This window comes from Chlorocebus sabaeus, chromosome 23 (assembly GCF_047675955.1).
Source record: "Chlorocebus sabaeus isolate Y175 chromosome 23, mChlSab1.0.hap1, whole genome shotgun sequence".
NCBI lineage: Eukaryota > Metazoa > Chordata > Mammalia > Primates > Cercopithecidae > Chlorocebus > Chlorocebus sabaeus.
This window is the reverse complement of record NC_132926.1, coordinates 35,689,436-35,709,675: the sequence shown is the minus strand read 5'-3', so window position 1 is coordinate 35,709,675 and position 20,240 is coordinate 35,689,436. Positions and strand designations below refer to the sequence as shown.

The following is a 20,240-nucleotide window of genomic DNA, read 5'->3' as shown; positions in this document are numbered from 1 at the left end:
TAAAAATATATGTATATATATTCCTGAGTAGTTATTGTCCCCAGAAATGGTGCCTAGGATAGAATCTGGAAAGTGGCAGCAAACACATTTTATAAGCACAGTTGAATTTTTTTTCTCCCCTGCGGGGAAAAGTAGGGTTATCTTACTATTTTTGAGAAAGATTTATTAGGGGATTTCTTTAAATAAAAACACTTGTGGTATTTTAACCTGTGGCATATATCCCTCTCCATTGTATCCAGACTTGCTGTCTGAAGTGAGGTCATGAAGGTATCAACTCTCGAATGTCTCATTTTGGGATTGTATTTTTTTTTATTTGAGTATGTATCTCTGTTTTCTTAGTTTAGCCTGTATAATTCTGAAACCAAATAAATATAGTGGTATCATCTGCCTTCCGTTAGCTTAGACAGTGAAGAATGAATTATACTAAAAATAGAAGAAGACAATGATGTGCCATTTAAGTGATGTTAACTCTGTTTAGATAGGATTGTGGTTATGAAAGAGACAGGTTTTAATACTTTGCTGAATAATTTTATGGCCTTCCAAATAACGAATAGCCTCTCCTTCCTTTAAACACATTGTTAAATGGTTTTATATTTGCTTCAAGGTTAGAATAAGAAATAGCTTTTTAACTTATTCTGGTATAATCTTTAACATGTGAATTTGTTCTAATTTGTGCCTTTAAGAGTTAAACCTACTTGTGGAGTATTATAAAATGTAATGAACTAATGTAACCCTCTCATTGAAATATATCAAATGTTGTGCTGAGATACTTTCTAATGTTGTCATGCCTTTCTCGGTCTTGAATAATTGTGTGGCTTTACTTTTTATTAAGTCCAAGTGATTTTCAGCCAAAGGCTCATGAAACATTTGGGATAGATATTTTGTGTAACTTAGATCTGGTGTGCTGACGCCTGAAAGATACTCAACTGAATCCAACAAAGATTGGAGTATGGGAAAGAAATTTTTAGGAAAGTAAAGTACAGCTTCACATTATTAGCATAGTTTGAGTTCCATTATCCAGATTAAGGTGCTTTTGATAATTGAATTTTAACGTTACTTATAGATTATAGAGGAAATCTTTTAAATCCCTGCTCAAAATGTTTTTATAATGTCATAGTGTCAATTTTTTAATTTTGAAACTCATTTTTATGTGCAGTGAAAACTTTTTCTTGAAGGATTCTTCAAGAAGCTGTGGAGACAGTGATGTGCCTGGTATTAAAACAGTATATAAAAATCGATTTTTTTAAAAAAAGTAATCCAGCGCCGTGTGTGTGAAAAGCAGAACATATAGAAAGGGGAGAGCAAAATTCAGTGATGGTGTTATAACCCACAGTTGACCACTATTAGTAGTTTGATGTGTTTCTTTCTAGTTCGGTAATTTTTGTTGCAGACATTTTGCTTCTACGACAGGTGAATGTATTTGAATAGACTATAAAACTAGTTTCTCTTACAGTGTTTTACTTTTGAGTAGAATTCAGTAATAATTTGGAGGAAAAGTAATTAAAGTGACTATTACTGTTCTTGTGAATTAACAGAGACCACCTTTCATGCCTCCACCCATGAGTTCCATGCCTCCTCCTCCGGGTATGATGTTTCCACCAGGAATGCCTCCTGTGACTGCTCCTGGTACTCCAGCACTACCTCCTACGGAGGAGATATGGGTTGAAAATAAAACTCCAGATGGAAAGGTAAATTATAAAATATAATTTAAGTTGTCATTTTTTTTGACAGAGGAGTAAAAAAGAGTTCTAGCAAATTGAGATCAGTGATATTGTCAATTAAGAATGAGCCTTGGGTAAGCAGGGAAATGGGGTAAGACTCCAGGAGAAGCTGACTGGATTCGATTTTTGTGCAGCAGATATAAGGTTGCCTGGAGTGCTAACACACATTTACCTGTGATTCTGGAAGCTTCTGGTCACTTTGGTACCATCTGCCTAGCACATACTAAATTTCAGGCTCCTAGAAGGAAAACAGGTGTTCAGCATATACTGCATTGTTTGCATAACTGGTTTAGCCACATCGAGCCATTCTTATCAGTAAGGGAATGTCAACCCTCCTGAAATCCAAGTTCTCAGACTACAGATAAGGGCCAGCAGGACTTTCTACGGATAGCTGTCTCAGGTCTGTTACGTTAAATTTCTGCATATAACATGGGTTTTTCTTTGGGTGTTAAAAATACAGTGTGCTCATTGTAGAAAATTGGGCTGTGGGGTGGAATTACTTAATTTTTTTGTTTTGTTTTGTTTTTGTTTTTTGAGATGAAGTTTTACTCTGTTGCCCAGGCTAGAGTGCAGTAGTGCGATGTTGGTTCACTGCAGCCTCTACCTCCTGGGTTCAAGCAATTCTCCTGCCTCAGCCTCCTGAGTACCTGGGGTTACAGGCACCTGCCATCGTGCCTGGCTAATTTTTGTAATTTTAATAGAGACAGGGTTTCACCATGTTGGCCAGGCTGGTCTCAAACTCTTAACCTCAGGTGATCCCACCCACCTTGGCCTCCCAGAGTACTGCTGGGATTACAGGCGTGAGCAACTGTGCCTGGCCCTAAGTTATTTTATTTTTTATTTTTTTATTTTTGAGATGGCTTCTTGTGCTGTCACCCAGCCTGGAGTGCAGTGGTGCGATCTTGGCTCACTGCAACCTCTGCCTCTTGGGTTCAAGCAATTCTCCTTCCTCAGCCTCCCGAGTAGCTGGGATTATAGGCGCCCACTATCACGTCTAGCTAAATTTTTGTATTTTTAGTAGAGACGGGGTTTTACCATGTTGGCTAGGTTGGTCTCGAACTCCTGACCTCAGGTAATCTGCTTGCTTCAGCCTCCCAAAGTGCTGGGATTACAGACGTGAGCCACTGCACCTGGCTATTTTTTATGTTTGAGATGGAGTCTCTGTCGCCTAGCCTGGAGTGCAGTGGTGCGATCTTGGCGCACGGCAACCTCCACCTCCTGGGTTCAAGTGATTCTTTTGCCTCAGCCTCCCGAGTAGCTGGGATTACAGGTGCCTGCCACCACACCTGGCTAATGTTTAAATATTTTTAGTAGAGACAGGGTTTCACCATGTTGGCCAGGCTGGTCTCAAACTCCTGACCTCAAGTGCTCCACCCGCCTCTGCCTCCTAAAGTGCTGGGATTACAGGCATGAGCCACCACGCCTGGCCCTATGTTATTTTTAAGTAGCTTTAAAGATAAAATGTGGTTCCATTATTGTTTTTAATAATAATTGACAGATTTTATGATAACCATTGATTTTTTGCTTCCGCTGCAGGTTTATTATTATAATGCTCGGACACGTGAATCTGCATGGACCAAGCCAGATGGAGTTAAGGTTATTCAGCAATCAGAACTGACACCTATGCTTGCAGCCCAGGCACAGGTTCAGGCTCAGGCCCAGGCCCAGGCCCAGGCCCAGGCGCAGGCCCAAGCGCAGGCGCAGGCCCAGGCCCAGGCGCAGGCTCAGGCCCAGGCGCAGGCCCAGGCCCAGGCGCAGGCCCAGGCCCAGGCCCAGGCACAAGCTCAGGCTCAGGCCCAGGCTCAGGCCCAGGCCCAGGCTCAGGTCCAGGCCCAGGTCCAGGCACAAGTACAAGCACAAGCAGTTGGAGCTTCCACCCCTACGACCAGTAGCCCAGCACCTGCAGTATCCACTTCAACGTCGTCATCCACCCCTTCCTCTACCACTTCTACCACAACAACTGCTACTTCAGTTGCACAGACAGTATCAAGTGAGTACCACCCAGCATGTATTTTTATATAGGGGCTAGAGAGGTGAACCAGTAGGGGACTACATTTCATATTGATCCCAGTGTTTCTGGTATTATCCTTTAATACCAGAATTATTTAAAGTACATTTTTGGCACTAAAACTTTTGGGTTAGAGAAAAACAGGAATTTATATTAATAGGAGAAAGTATTTGCCCAGTTGCAATTCATGAAGCTAAGTTGAGAAAGTGCAGAGTTAGCTGTTCCGCTTGGCCAATAGTAATGCTGGGCATTGTGGGCTTGCAAAATAAGTGTACATCTTGGTCCCTACCTTACAGAGTTTCCAGTATTCCTAATCGAGGAGGCAAGAATAACACATGTGAAACAATTAGATATTGGTGTGCAAAACTATACAGTGAAAAAGATGTAAGAATTTGGGAAGTGGAGAAACGAGTGGGTGGATTATATGGGTGTATTTATCATGAAGGAAACAGTAGGGTTTAAGTAGGTTCACAGGTAAGGAAAGGATTTTCAGATAGGAGAAGCAACATGAATAAAGGTTAGGAAAATGATAAGTGTAGTTTATGGAGTTTTTAGGCAACTTCTGAGGTGAGAGGGTTTTATTTTGAAGGGTCTTAAGAACTAGGCAAATAGGTGAGACAGGTACTGGAGGTCTGTATAAATGCAGTATTTTGCAAGTTTTTCTGGTGTTGGTTTTTTGGGTGGTGATGAGATCAGGGAGGTTTATTAGGAACTTCTCAGTAATCTCTTTTGGAGTAGTTTCTAGACTGGGATGCGAGTAGGTAAATTGAGGAGTTGCCATAGAAGGCAGCAGTCAGAAAGGCAGGAGAATTTTCAGGTATAAACTCACATAGGCTCAAAGAATAGATCTTTTCTGAAAAGGTGAGAGTTGATTAATAGCAGATTTCAGGGATGAAGAGAGGGACACAGCTGTTAATTGGCTTAAAAGATTGTCATTAATATGAAAATATTGCTTGCTTTTTGGGAGGTTTCTTTCTTTTTTTCTTTTTGTATTAATATACAGATGTTACTCCTTACTCTGCAGGTTGAGACTAAGTCCAAAAGTACTTAAATAATGATTTTTAAAAATTCGATTATTTCTTAAGGCACTTGTCTGAAGATACACAGCTGTTCCTACAGTGTGAATATAATTTGTATTATTTTACTACCAGAATAATTGATAAGAATAAAGAAAAAAATGTGGGTTTTTTTGTGATTCCTTCAGGGACTTGGGAATTATTAGTGTGTAAGAAATACGTATAAGAGAGAAATTAATTCACATTGGCTTCAAATTTGAATTTATTTTATTGATAAAAAACAACTGAAGAAGTTAAGTAAGGTACATATAATACGGGGATAGCCTTTAAAGATCCTGTCAATGGTTTTTAGATAGTTTGTGGGGGAAATGTACTGAACAGGAAAATGTGAATAGTGTTTTACAAGTCTTTGCTTTTGTAGCTAAGGTGAATTTTGATATGAAAGTATAACAGTCATACTAGCTAGTTTGTTCAGGGTCTTTATCTTTTTACAGGCTTAGTGCCTCCCAAACCTCTGGCAAGGCAGGAGACTACCAGTTTTTATGGGGGACCTGTGGCAGTAATGGGAGAAGGGGATTAATAAAAGCAATGTAGTTTTATGGGGAGGGTCTGTGTTGCTTAAATTGTCTTTCCTGCGTTCTTAGAAAGGAGAAATAGTAGTACTTCATTTTGTTTTAAGAAAAGTGATTAGCTAGATAATTTAACCATACTATATGTAGTCCATTTCTGTTTTCAGAGTGGTGTGCCAGTAAGCTCATAGCTGTCTTGTGACCTGTTTGTCAGTTTTGCTTTATTCTTCAGTGATTGGAGGACTTTATTCCCAGAAATATAAAATAGCAAAATCATACTCTTTTTACTGCTTTTAAACATCAATTTTGATGTTGTCTACGTATTCCAGTGTCTGTTTTTATTTTACTTGATTCAGTATCATAAAGCGTTGTCATACTGCAGTCTTAATATTTCTCCATTTATTATGTATAGTTACTTGTCTTTTTTAGTTACGATCTGAAACTGGGTTAGTATATTTTGAGGCCTAGTGCTTCACTAGTCGCTTTAGCAAATGAAGTTAGTAGGAATTTACCCACTGAAGTCTTAGATACCATTCTCCCAGTGTCCCATTATTTTATTGCTTTTGTTCTTTTCCTGTCATGACTCATGGCTACTAATCAAATTCAGAAAATGCTATACTGGAAAGTAAGAGAAATGGGTTGAGGAAATATTTTTTTGTCATCTCCATTTGTGTTCTTTTCCACTTGAAATTTGATGCCCTTATTTATTTTCCTGACTATAGTAGTTTGGATCACAATTTTAGCAATTATCTGAATACTATAATAATATTTAAGTTTTAATTTTCTGAACTACAATATAGATCTATGGGGTAAATGGGACTAAAAATTAAGAATATATTTTAATCCCAGTTGAGCATAAACTCAGTATGTGCAAATTTGTGAAAAATGATGAAATCCTACTTCTCAGGGAAGTTGGGAACAATGACTAGATACGTTTTCAGCCATTATAGTAGATTACAAATGCTAAATGGTATATATATGGGACTGGGCAAATGTTGCATGTACTTTGTATTTTTCACACTGTTATAAAATTATATTAATATGATACTGTACCCTAAGGCTAGGTCTATGCTAGACCAACAATTCATTCCTGGGCCCCTGAAGATACTTGTTTGGCCCTGCTGTCTATTTAGCCAAGGTGAGTCCCTCATTAACAAGTATGAAATTGCTCACATCTTCCCAGCCTAAGTGAGTTTTTCATTATTAGAAGCTAGAAAAAGATACTGACAGATTTTGTTGTCAGTTGGATTATTGGGTGGTTTGTATTAAACAGTGTGCTTTTGTTTAGAACAAAATTGGCATAAAGATTGGGAAAGCACTGTTTTCATTTTATTTCATTTGACAAATTCATTCTTAGTCCAATACAGGTAGACATTTTTTTCTTTACATCAAAAAAAGATGAAGTATTTGTTACCAATGAATTACCAAAATGAATTTTATTTTGAAACTAGATGGGTTATGAATAAATAACAAAATTGTTTTGTAACATGTGAGAATTGAAACTTTTTGAAAAGTATAAAATAAGGATTTTAGTTTTTAGTTCGATTTTAAATGCAATTGCTAGGGATGGAATGTTTTATTTTCGATATTTAAAAATAATGTGTTAGCAGACCCCAAATGATCCGGAATTTCACATTTTCCTGGTCTCACAATGGAAACCTCAGTTTAAAAAAATTTTCATTTTTTTAAAATAATGAGAGAAACCTGAGTTGTTTTTGATTCCGTTCATTCGTATCCAGTTAGTCATTAGTTATTTGCTTATCTTTTTCTATTCTTTTCTTCCTATGCATCTGTGAGGTTAATTCATCAAATGAAACTTGTTTATTACTCTTCCATACGGGAACCTTTAGTTTTCTATATACCCCATTTACCTTCACGAAGTCACACAAATAATGTGAATGCATTCTTATAAAAAGTTCAAAGTCTAACAAAACATGTATATTAATAGTAAAATGTGAAAGAGGCATACACAGAGGGTGACTACTGTTAATGTATTTTAGCTTGTATTCTCCTAGATCATTTTCTCTATATTACTTCAGTTCTGCCCTTTTCCTACCCAGTTAAGGGCATACACCTTAGCCTTTTGTTCAAGGCTTTCTACTTTCTGCTTCTGGCCCACCTTTCCAGCCACACATGGTTTTGTTGGTATGCCTACTGTTTCACTCATTAACTGCTTGCCTTCAATTTTCTAAACAATTCCTTTTTGTTCTTTACTCTTTGCCTTTATTCATACTTTTCTCACTAGTTTATTTTTTTCTTCTTCCCCCCTCCTGCTGTTTTCCTTGTTGAAATATTAATTTTTCAAGGCTCAGCATCCCAATATAATTTCTATACCCTCTCACAGTTAGAAATGTTCTTTGGGTCTTGATTTATACTGCTATATGTTTATCATATTTTACTTTGTATTTTTATATTTCATTTAAATATTTTCAAGCTTCTCGAAGATGAGACCTTTTGACAGATTTCTTGCAGTGCATAGAATGGTCCCTTAAATACTTAAATTATTGAATGCGTGAATGAATGAATATAGTAAAATGATTTATGAAGGAGTGATACATGTTTTTGTTTTATATTTTATCAGCACCCACAACACAAGATCAGACCCCAAGTTCTGCTGTTTCAGTTGCCACGCCTACAGTTAGTGTTTCAACTCCTGCTCCTACAGCCACACCTGTGCAAACTGTTCCCCAGCCGCACCCTCAGACGTTACCTCCTGCTGTTCCTCATTCAGTACCTCAGCCAACAACAGCAATACCTGCTTTTCCACCAGTAATGGTACCTCCGTTTCGTGTTCCCCTTCCTGGCATGCCAATTCCACTTCCAGGTAAACCAACAGATTATAATGGTCTTTCCAGCTATGTTTTCATATTGTCAGTTAGTTTGTTCTCATGTGTCTGTTGCGTTTGAAATTTGCCTTGAATCTCACCTGTTTGAAACGTTTTTGAAAGATTCATGGCTAGCTGCAATATTTTCTCTTAAGTTTTGGTAAATGTCCTTTTTTTGTTGTTGTTTACATGTCCTAAAATTAGAGCCACATTTAAAGCTACACTTTATTTTGAATAATGCCCTCAACGAGTTAAAAATGATCATCTTTTCATGTAAATAATGTTCTAAATGCATTATTTTTGAAGGGTTAAGTCTATGAAGTTGAGAAATCACGTCACAGTAGCTTACACAAGTTGGGTGATTTATGTACAGTGCACTGTTGTAAGCACGTTACATGCATTAACTGCTTTAATTTTCACAACCATCTTATGAGATAGGTACACAGACAGGTTAAATTACTTGCCCAGCATCACATAGCTAATAAGTGATGATGCTGAGATTTGAGCCTGTGCCCTCCACATTCAGAGAGTAAGCTCTTAATAACTATGCTTAGTTATTAAGAAAAAGCTAAGAAATTTTAAGAATTTAAGAAAATATGAGTGACTTAACTATAAAACAATTCATGTAAAACAAGAACTAGAAGGTTCCCTTGTAACAGTTACGAAGTAAAGCGTAATGTGCATAATTTAAAAGTTTAAATTGTTATGGTGAATTAATGTGTTATATTGTCTTAAGAGAAGTCATTAAAACTTCTGAGAAAGAATTAAGAAATATTGTGGAGTGGAACTCTTACCACAGGGTTTAAAAATGATAGTGTTGAGCATTCCAAATTTGAATGCATTAGTTTTTGTCAAACACATTTAATCCTTGATCCATGGTTCATTCTCTTTGTATTATAGTTGAAAGTTTTGGTACCTTAGAGAGGTCAGGTTCACAGGGCTAGTTTGTGGCAAAGGCGAATAGAACTTAGGCGCCTTATCTCTCAAGTTCACATTCCACCCACTTATTGCTACTTTTTTATACTTGTTTCTGTGTAAGAATAGGGTTGTGATACATCTATTTCTTAGATTTGCATACATCTTAATTATCACTATTGCACTGGTTGTCTTTTTCTTTGTGACCACTCTGAAAAGGACACCTTCAGATATACCTTGTCAAGAAAGAAACTAAAAATTTCAGGTATTTTTTTGATTTGGAAAACCTTTTATACATTGTTGATGTAGTGTTAGATAATTAAATGCCCATTATGTGGTGTTTAAGAAATTAAAATCATTTACAAAGAAGAAAACAAAAGATGTTTTTTCTACTGTTAGGGATTATCCCTTTTCTAGATTAAATTTAAGACAAGCAGCTGGATACTTTTCTCTATATGTAGTTTTTCTGGGAAAACTAAATGATAGATGGAGAATAGCTTGATATTTGTCACAACCTCTTTTTGTAATTTTGGTCTGCTTTAGGGTTAAGGACAGTATTAAGACCAGATCGTGGATTCTGAGTGATCCGAAGGAGTTGGGGTTGCTAATTTTGTAGAGAGAAGATTGAGAGGTAGCATGATAATGTTGTTTAAGTATTTTGAAAGGCTGTCATTTGAACAACTTTTGCTTTTCTTTAGAGGTTCTTAATTAGGACTAATGGATGAAAGGTACACAACAGCAAAATTTATTACTATATAAAGTAGAAGTTTCTCACAATAAAATCACTCTGGCTCTAGCTTCATTTTGATGTCATATTTTCCCCTGTTGCTTGCTCCATCATTAAAAAAATTTGGACAGGTGGTGGTGACCATTTGAGTCACCTAATGAAGCAATACCTGTGAAGTTTGGCAGTAGAAGGCATTCAATAAACAGCAGCCATTAGTGACATTTTGGGGGTCGGTTGGAAGAGAACTTGAATTGGATAGTCTTAATATTTTTTTGGAGAGAGTGAGTGTCATATAAAGTGATATATTAGGCCAGGCACAGTGGCTCACGCTTGTAATCCCAGCACTTTGGGAGGCCGAGGCAGGCAGATCACCTGAGGTCAGGAGTTCAAGACCAGCCTCAACATGGAGAAACCCCGTCTCTACTAAAATACAAAATTAGCTGGGCGTGGTGGTGCATGCCTATAATCCCAACTACTTGGGAGGCCGAGGCAGGAGAATTGCTTGAACCTGGGAGGCGGAGGTTGCTGTGAACCGAGATCAGGCCATTGCACTCCAGCCTGGGCAACAAAAGTGAAACTCCATCGCAAAAAAAAAAGTGATATATTAGTATCAAATATTAGTTTGTTTATTAAGACTTTTTGGTATTAATATTTGTTCACTTTTCTCATTTTCCCTTTTAATTCAGTCCTACAAGGTGTTTAGTAAAAAACAAGGACAAAGGAGACTTGTTTTCCTCTTCCCCAAATCTTTGGTTATACAAACAATGAGATCTGTGTCTCCTGGTTTTCCCTTTTAATTCAATTCAGCAATAAAGTGAACGGGAAGGATTTGTATGTAATTTGTGTTGGAGGCTTAATTTCTTTTTGAAATAGCATTGTCTGGGTTTAATGAGGATGATTGAGGAAGGGATAGTCAAACAAGATGAAGGGAAGGAGTGGAAGAATTAGGTAAAATACAAAAGTAGGGAGTGGAGTTTGGACATAAAGAGGTCTAGGATTATAGGAGTTCTACTTCTAAAACTATAAAATTTTATCTGGAATTTTAAGAAACTTAACTGTCAGTGACATTGGAATCATCCAGAATCCTGAATGGAATTTTCTCTTTTCTTAAATGATAATTTGAGGACAGAGTTGTAGGAAAATTGAACAAATGCTCCGTTTAAAAAAAAGGGTTAAAAATTTAGATTTTTATTTTGTGAGTATTCACAATCTGCATGTAATCACCTTGAGAGAAACTTCAGTGTATCTTTTTAGCATGAGAAGAAACACAGGACCTTTCTATATGGTCTGTATGTTGATAGTCAAATAGAAGAGTTCTGCTAGCCCAACTGGTTTTCAATAATGGTCGTTAAACCTACGTATGAATAGATTTGATTTTCTTCTGCATAAGTTGTATAGTTAAAATTATTGGAAGGTGGTTTTGGAGAATAGTCTTTAAGAGTAAAGTTCGTATGTTCATAAGAATTGAATTTCCTGTGCTGAGTTTAGTAGGTTCAGTGCTCCTGCAGATGGCAGTATTTATACTAATTAAACTTAATACATGCTGTAACTTCGTTAACCAAATGAATTTTTCCATTGCTTTCTTTCAAGATTAGGGAAAATAAAATTATACATATAACTTTATTCAGCATGCTTTCATCATCCAGTGTTTTTATTTTAGTTTAAAAGTTAATAGAAAGTTTACTTTAAATATTCTTTATATAAAATAGTAATTAAGAAATAAAGGTACTTTTCAATAATTGACACTATTTTTGTTTGCGTGTGTGAACATAGTTAAATTTTATACAAACCCAGGAGTTTAATTTTACTTTTAGTCTCAGAGGTAGGAAAAATTTTTTTCCTGTCCTTTAGTGGAGAAAATAGTTTATTGTTACTATTTTTAATTTTTACAGGGTACCAAACTAAGCTTAGTTTTTTCAGCAGAAAAAAATAAAAAAGTAAAAATTATTGACCCTATACTTTTCTTCAGACTTTGGCCTTTTCCTCTAAAAGTTTTTAATTTCCTCAGTTAATCAGTCTTAGTTTTCCAGCTTTTCATTCCCTTTTTAAAAAGTCACCATTGTAATGCATCATGATGAGTCTTCATTCTTCTAAGAACTGTACATAATTTTCATTATTTAATACAATTACTACTTCTTTAGTCAGCTTAAATGATAGAAGTTTTTGCAGCTATCAACCCATATAGTCATTAGTGGTATTAAAGGGGCTGAATGTTTCCTAATGTTTTAGCCTGCTTCCACAGTGTTCCAAGCCCATGGGGTTCCATAGAGCAGGCACTAAACATGGATATTTTGGCATTAGTGAAATGCTACCTTCCTCTTCATCTTTGCCTTTCTTTTATTTAAAGTATTATTTGCAGTGCAATATTTGGATCCATCTCATACCTTACTTTCTTCCTCTCCTCACCACCCCTAGCTTATTCCTTTTCTACTTCTGCATGGTTGTACTCCATGCCTCAGCTCCTGCATGTAGTTTCAACTTAGCAGCAGCATAGAGAAAGTGTCTTGTCGGTGTCGTGCTGCATCTGCCTTTTACTGGTGTCTGAGCAATGGCAGCATGGGTTTGATGTCCTGTGGGAAAATGACCCACATGAGAATTTGTTATGTATGTGTAATGAAGGGGCTTTCTTTTGTTGAATTTAAACTCTTGAGACTCCTTCAATATGTTCAGAGCTGGTTTGATAAAAAAGGTAATTGATGCTATCATTTAGAATTAGTGTCATTGGATTTGGCAGCACTTCCCACAAAATGTCAAACAAAAAGAAATTTTACTCCATTCTTGGTCTTTTTCATTGGAAATAGCATTCTAAATTGTAGTGGTAAATTATTTCCCTGAATCCCAGTGGTAGCCGACATACAATGGCAGCTTTCCAACGTATGCTTGCTTATCCATTTTACAGGTGTAGCAATGATGCAAATAGTCAGCTGCCCGTATGTAAAGACAGTCGCTACCACCAAGACCGGTAATTTTTAAAACCATCTTAGTTTGTTTTGTCTGTAAGTTGGCATGGTAGTGAATGTTGTTGTTTATCCTTTTATTTATTTTTTGCCCAAGTAAGTGGATTTTTTTATATTTTTCTTTTTAATGAGCAGTATAAATGCAGTTGTCATATTTGGCCAACACTTAATTTTCCCAATTGCCTGTAGTATTAGCTTCTTTGGTTCACAAAAACAAATAAGGTCAGATCACTTTGTATCTTAATTTATGTAATAAGTGTAAACAACTTCATTCTCATATTCATAACATTTAATTTTATTTTTGATGTGTGTTTTTAAGTTAAATATAAAAAAATCATTTCCATGTGTAAAGTGATGTGATTATGCTTGCATGCTAGTGAGTATATGTGTGTGAATACATGTGTATAGTATACATTTTAAAGTTATTGAAGTAAGATAACTACCTGAAACTTAAATTTTAGTATAGGATTTGAGGACTTTTTTTTTTTTCCAGTTTTGATTCACATATCCTTATTTTAATAGTATTTTACTTGTATATTACCAACTTATTTAGCTGTCTTGTAAAAAATGTAAATCTTGGTTTGTCTTCTAAAAAGTAGACGAGCTTTGCTTTCTCTTAGGAAAAGAGTAAACAAAGGGTATAAGGATATTTGAGTTAATCATTTAGAGTTGATAAACTCAGTCATTTGCTATAAAACTGAGAATATTCATACCCTTTTAGTTACCTTAAAATTAAAAATAATTTTGCCTCAGGAAATATCTATAGTAAATATGTTTGTTGTCTTCATTAGAATTTGATAAGTTATCTTTATAAAAATATATTTCTATTCATAAGTAGAGAATATACCATGTTTTAAAATATTTATTATGTTAAGATTTTTTCATAAGTGAGACCCAAATTTCTGACTGTTTTTAAGGGTTGAATTTCTGTGTCTAATTGAATTTAGGCATTAGAACTAAAAATCCAGGGAAATAGAATTAAGTGGTATTTATGTCATCTTTTTATATGATTTTTGTTTTGTTCCAACTGGTCCATTCATTTATTAATATTTAATAGAAAGATTTAGCTCATATTTTAGAGTTTTATTTTGTATTGCAGTTTGATGCTTGGATCTAATTTTTTGTTATTCTTTTTTTAGGTGTATTGCCAGGAATGGCCCCTCCTATCGTACCCATGATACATCCCCAGGTTGCTATTGCAGCTTCACCTGCTACCTTAGCTGGAGCAACAGCAGTTTCTGAATGGACTGAATATAAAACAGCAGATGGGAAGACATATTATTATAATAATAGAACATTAGAATCAACCTGGGAAAAACCCCAAGAACTAAAGGAAAAAGGTATATAGTGGTTGTAATGACCTAGGAAATAGTGTAAACTGTAATAAGTAGAATGGTATTTGAAATTCTGAGTTAATTTCTTTTTAACTTATTTGAGGGATTTGCTAATTACACAGTCGTTGGATTATTTTTACTGAATTGATAAATATTTATTTTAAAAACTAGTTCTACTTACATGTTTGTCATCATTTTTTCCATCTGGAGAAATTGTTACACATATGTACATATGTATGTACATATTTTTACTGTTAGGAATTTTCTAATTATATTGCATAATTATTGTAATCATTGAGATTGATAATACAGATCAGGAAGGAATGTGTTTTTTTATGTGTTCTGAAGAAAAAAATTTAGGCCCTTAGAATCTTAGATGTAGAAGATTCATAATTTTTTATATCACAAGCTCCTATTATTACTGTTGTTTTTAAAATTTGGGACAGAGCCTCACTGTGTTGCCCAGACTGGTCTTGAACTCCTGGGCGTAAGCATTCCTTCTGCCTCAACTTCCCAGGTAGCTGAGGATTATAGGTACGTGTCAGTGTGCCCACCTCATCAAACCCCTTTTTCTATTCCTAAGTATCTTAGTATCTTATCCCTTTTAGCAAAATAAATGATTGCTACAAATGATATATGAATGACCTGAGAGATTTAATATCACTTCGAAATCAGTAGGTTGTCTTCAAATCAGAGAGTTAACCTGATTGGTGTAGCAAGGTATTTGAAGTTGAGCATTACATAAGATTCAAATCAAAGATATTATAAAGAAGGACATTTTATGTTTATGGTTAATACTTGGGAATGGAATATTTTAATTGCTTATTCTCTGAAAGTTCTTAGAAAATTACATCAAAACCTTTGACATTTTCTTAATTTTTTAATAGAAAAGTTAGAAGAGAAGATTAAAGAGCCAATTAAAGAACCCTCTGAAGAGCCTCTGCCAATGGAGACGGAGGAGGAGGATCCTAAAGAAGAGCCTATAAAGGAGATAAAGGAGGTAAAGGGCCATGACCCATTAACCTGGGAGCCACATTAATTGTTTCCTACAGCTTACTTGTATGTGAGTATCTATTTGATAGATTTAAAAATAATTGTTATAACTTTGATCTCTGAAATTTTAGGATTCTTGCAAGTTCTTAATTCAGTTTTTTCTTTGAAAGTGTCATTAAATTACTTCTTGTACTGAACTGAGACCCATAGAAAGACAGGGCCTTGGACCAGAACTTGAACCTGATCTCTAACCTTCTGACTTATAAACTGACTGGTATATGTTAAAATTATAAGTGTAACTTCTTATTTGGGGAATGTTAGATATATTTTATCTGTCCTTTCTGCTCTGTGTTCTTGCATAGCCAGATCCATGTATAGCACTAAAGGAGTTTTTTATTCAGTGAAGGACCGTGGTAGTCAGGTTTTAGTAGTAGGAAAGTTAGCAGAAATAAGAAACAACCTTAAATGAAGAGGTCTGTACTCCATATCTGCTCCTAAGCACATGTTTAGTGAGTCTATAAGATAGGACCAACTGCTGCTGCTGGGTTCTGCTATTGTGAAATTCAGCTCTTTCTGTGGGATGAAGATTTAGAACTTTCTTAGAAATTCCTACTCAGAGTCTCCTTTCCTCATTCTGGCAGCAGATTTTGTGTTGATTGCACTTTGAGCTGTTTGCCTTCATACTTTTGTGGAACATTCAGGTATAGTTAATGTGATACTAATTAGAGTAATCTCATTTCTTGTAGGAGCCCAAAGAAGAGGAGATGACTGAAGAAGAAAAGGCTGCCCAGAAGGCAAAGCCAGTTGCTACTGCTCCTATTCCTGGTACTCCGTGGTATGTATTTGGCTCAAGTAGTAATTTTTAAAAATCATACTTGACTGTTACATGGTTTCTTTTGTAGAAAGGAAAAGTACTTTAAAAAGTGTATGTCAAATAGGTTTTTATCTACTAAATATTTCGACCTTTGTTTGTTGTATTTGAGTTATTAAAAACTGAAGTTCAATTACTATAAGTGTCTTCCTAGTACTCTCCATTAATGTGTATTCTTCATAATTATAGACGTGACCACTGAGATCCTGAATCTACTTTTTGTTTAAAATATTTTAAATTTGTTTTTGCATGTTTACTCACTATGTAATTACATTTATAGAACTGTGTAAATTTATGTCTTTCAATCTAAGTATGGCATCCCTCATTTTATAGTACTCCACTATCTTATGCTTCATAGATACTGTGTTTTTAAAAATCTAAAGTTTTGCGGCAACCCCATCATTTTTTCAACAGCACATGCTTATTTTGTGTCTCGGTGTTACATTTTGGTAATTCTTGGGATATTTCAAACTTTTTCATTATTATTATATCTGTTACAGTGATCTGTGATCAGTGATCTTTTATGTTACTGTTGTATTTGTTTTGGGGTGCCACAAACCACACCCATGTAAGATGGTGAACCTAGTTGATAAATGTGTGTGATCTAACTGTTCCACCGACCAGTTCCCCATCTCTCTTCCTCTCCTCGGGTGTCCATTTTCCCCAAGACACAACAATATTGAAATAAGGCCAATTAGTAGCCCTATAATGCCCTCAAAGTGTTCAAGTGAAAGAAAGAGTCAACATACCTCTCACTTTTTGTGTGTGTGTGTGTGTGTGTGTGTCTTTTTTTTTTTTTTTTTAAAAGACAGAGTGTTGCTCTGTTGCCCAGGCTGGAGTGCAGTGGTACGATCTTGGCTCACTGCAACTTCTGCCTCCTGGGTTCAAGCAATTCTCCTGTCTCAGCTTCCCAAGTAACTGGAATTTTAGGTATGTGCCACCACGCCCGGCTAATTTTTTGTATTTTTAGTAGAGATGGGATTTCACCGCGTTAGCCAGGATGGTCTAGATCTCCTGACCTCGTGATCCGCCCGCTTCGGCCTCCCAAAGTGCTAGGATTACAGACATGAGCCACCACGCCCAGCCACATACCTCTCACTTTAAATCAAAAACTAAACATGATTAAGCTTAGTGAGGAAGGCATGTAAGATAGCCTGAAAGCTAGGCCTCTTGGGCTAAATAGCCAAGTTGTGAATGCAAAAGAAGGAAATGAAAAATGCTGTTCCAGTGAACATAAGAATGATAAGAAAGCCTTATTCCTGATAATGGAGAAAGTTTGAGTGGTCTGGATAGATTATCAAACCAGCTACAACATTTCATTAAGCCAAAGCCTAATCCACAAGAGATGCCCTACCTGTCATCAGTTCTGTGAAGGCTGAGAGTGAGAAAGCTGCAGAAGAGTTGGAAGCTAGCAGAGGTTGGTTCATGTGATTTAAGTAAGAAACCATCTCCATAACATGAAAGTGCAAGAGGAAGCAGCATGTGCTGGTGTAGAAGCTGTAGCAAGTTATCCAGAAGATCAAGTTAAGGTTATTGATGATGGCAGTTACACTAAACAACAGATTTTCAGTGTCGATGAAACAGCCTTCTATTGGGAGAACATGCCATCCTAGGACTTTGATAGCTAGAGAGAAGTCACCCCCTGGCTTCAAAGGATGGACTGACTCTCACCATCTCTCTGGTGACTGTAAGTTAAAGCCACTGCTCGTTTACCATTTTGAAAATCCTAGGGCCCTTAAGAATGATGCGAAATCTATTCTGCTTGTGCTTTATAAATGGAACAGCAAAGCCTGGATAACAGCATATCTGTTTATAGTGTGGTTTACTGAGTTAGGCCCACTGTTGAGACTTAATGCTCAGAAAGAAGTTTGTTTTTTTTGTTTTTTTTTTTCTCAAAATATTACTGTTCATTGACAAAGCACCTCTTCAGCCAAGAGCTGTGATGGAAATGTACAAGGAGATGAATGGTGTTTTCATGCCTGCTGACAACATCCAATCTGCAGCCCATGGATCAAGGAGTCATTTTGACTTTTAAGTCTTATTACTGAAGAAATACATTTCATCAGGCTATAGCTGCCACAGATTGTGATTCCTGTGGTGGATCTCGCAAAGTCAATAGAACACCTTCTGGAAACAATTCACCATTGTAGATGCCATTAATAACACCGGTGATTCATGGGACGAGGTCCAGATATTAACATTGACAGGAGTTTGGAGGAAGTTAATACCAACTCTCATGGATGATTTTGAGGAAGTGAAGACTTCAGTGAAGGAAGTCACTGCAGATGTGGTAGAAATAGCAAGAGAACTAGTATTAGAAATGAGCCTGAAGATGAGCCAGAATTGCTGCAGTTTTATGAGAGAACTGTAATGGGTCAGGAGTTGCTTCTTATGTATGAGCAAAGAAAGTGGATTCTTGAGATAGAATCTACTGGTGAAGATGCCATGAACATTGTCGAAATAATAAGGGATTTAGAATATTACATAAACTTGGTGGATAAAGCAGCAACAGGGGGCTTCCATTCTGATTAATGCCAAACTTTAAGGAAGCTCTACTGTGGGTAAAATGCTATCAAACAGCATTGCATGCTACAGAGAAATCTTTTGTGAAAGGGGGAGTCAATTGATGTAGAAAACTTCATATTTGTCTTATTTTAAGAAATTGCCACAGCTACCCCAGTCACCAGCAACCACCAGCCTCATGAGTCATTAGCCATCAAGAGATTGAGGCAAGACCCTCCACCAGCAAAAACATTATGATGCGCTGAAAGCTTAGATGATTGTTAGCATTTTTTTAGCAATAAAGTATTTTTAAATTATGGTATGTACATTGGTTCTTTTGGACATAATGTTATTGCACACTAAGTAGACTACAGCATGATGTAAATATAACTTTCGTATATGGTGGAATACAAAAATTTTGAGATTTACTTTATTGCAATATTTGCTGTATTTCGGTGGTCTGGAGCCGAACCCACAATATCTAAGGTATGCCTGTCTACTTCTTATTTTCCTCTTATCTTGTTTTTCCCTTTTCTTTCTTTTGCCACGTCAGTGCTTCCTTTCCTGTTCCTGCTCCAACTTATTTAATCTATATGCAGTCCACACTTTGCAATGATTTGGCTTGTTTCAGAAGTCTTGTAATGTATAGGTTCCCTTCTAACTTCTTTTCCTTGTTTTTGTTATTGAAGAAATAAATGTTTTTCCTGTAGTGTTCCCAAATCTAGATTTGTCCCCATGGTACTGTCTAATAGGGTCCTCCATGGTACTGTTTAATACAGGGTCCTCCATTCCTGAATTTCCTACAGACAGGCAAGCAGGTCTAGAAGTGTGATCAGATTCGGATTTAATCTTTTTGGCAAGCCTAGTTCATAAGTGATGATGATTACTGCATAGATCAGAGGTTTTCAACTAGGGGTAATTTTGCCCCTAGTGGATATTTGGCAATGCCTGGAGACATTTTTGGTTGTCAAGACTTGGAGGGTGTTAATAACATCTAGCAGATAGATGCCAGGGATGCTCTAAATATCCTGTATGCACAGGACTGCTCCCAACAAGAATTGCTTCTCTAGCCCAGTATGTCAGCAGTGTGAGATTGAAAACTCTGGCCAAGATCAGTTAAATCAGTAACCCATATATGCTGAAGGTTGTGCAAATTTTTTGTATGAAAAAGCAATAGGATATAAATCCCACAAGCTTAGCATTCCAATAATGGAACACTAGGCATAACCACATGAAGGGTTGAAAGTAATGGTAATGTATTTCTTTTATTCCCTTTTCATTTATTAACTGGGATGCTTATAGAGAGATACTTCCCCTTATCACTGTTGGTCACTTAGAGGTACAAATTGTATAGGAAGGGAAGGGCTTAGCAGTTTTCAGAATAATGAGTTGGTTTGAGTGTTATTGATTCATAGATTTAAATATATTTTCTATGTTTTTAATCTATTACAGTTTTTATCCTTATTGATGTTTAAAATTGTCTCATCTTTGGTCAGGAGAAGGCTCTTGCAGCTGACTCTTTAGGTTTTTTTGTTACAATCCTCTATAGCTTCCCTGCTTTCTGCTATGATAAGACATTCTAGGCTTATCTTGTATATTTCCTATCTCAGAACTAGATTCAGCCGTTTCTCCAGGGGTTCCTTGCCATTTTTATGGGAAGTGGATAGTTTGCAACTGTATTTGTCATTATTTTTAGACTTCTTTGGTAGACACAGCTGGAAGGTACCCACATTCAGAGATACAGCATGAGTTCTTAGCATTACTTCCCATTTACATCTACCTCAAGATTTTTATTGAACCTC

General features: G+C 36.2%; 1 protein-coding gene across 13 annotated transcripts in view; it reads left to right on the top strand.

Moving 5' to 3' along the window:
- TCERG1 (transcription elongation regulator 1) overlaps nucleotides 1–20,240 on the top strand; it is a 63,800-nt gene that overhangs the window by 8,271 nt on the left and 35,289 nt on the right. For 8 of the 13 annotated variants that reach the window (XR_012090827.1, XR_501712.3, XM_008014853.3 and 5 more), the window contains 7 exons: nucleotides 1,536–1,688; nucleotides 3,258–3,711; nucleotides 7,896–8,138; nucleotides 12,681–12,743; nucleotides 13,878–14,078; nucleotides 14,960–15,072; nucleotides 15,812–15,900. Coding sequence is in view for 9 of the 13 variants with exons in the window: in XM_008014853.3 (XP_008013044.3) it covers nucleotides 1,536–1,688; nucleotides 3,258–3,711; nucleotides 7,896–8,138; nucleotides 12,681–12,743; nucleotides 13,878–14,078; nucleotides 14,960–15,072; nucleotides 15,812–15,900 (1,316 nt within the window). In the remaining 4 variants the exon portion in view is untranslated. The remainder of the gene's footprint in view (nucleotides 1–1,535; nucleotides 1,689–3,257; nucleotides 3,712–7,895; nucleotides 8,139–12,680; nucleotides 12,744–13,877; nucleotides 14,079–14,959; nucleotides 15,073–15,811; nucleotides 15,901–20,240) is intronic. The other 5 variants (XR_012090829.1, XR_012090828.1, XM_008014855.3 and 2 more) reach the window with 1 other exon arrangement.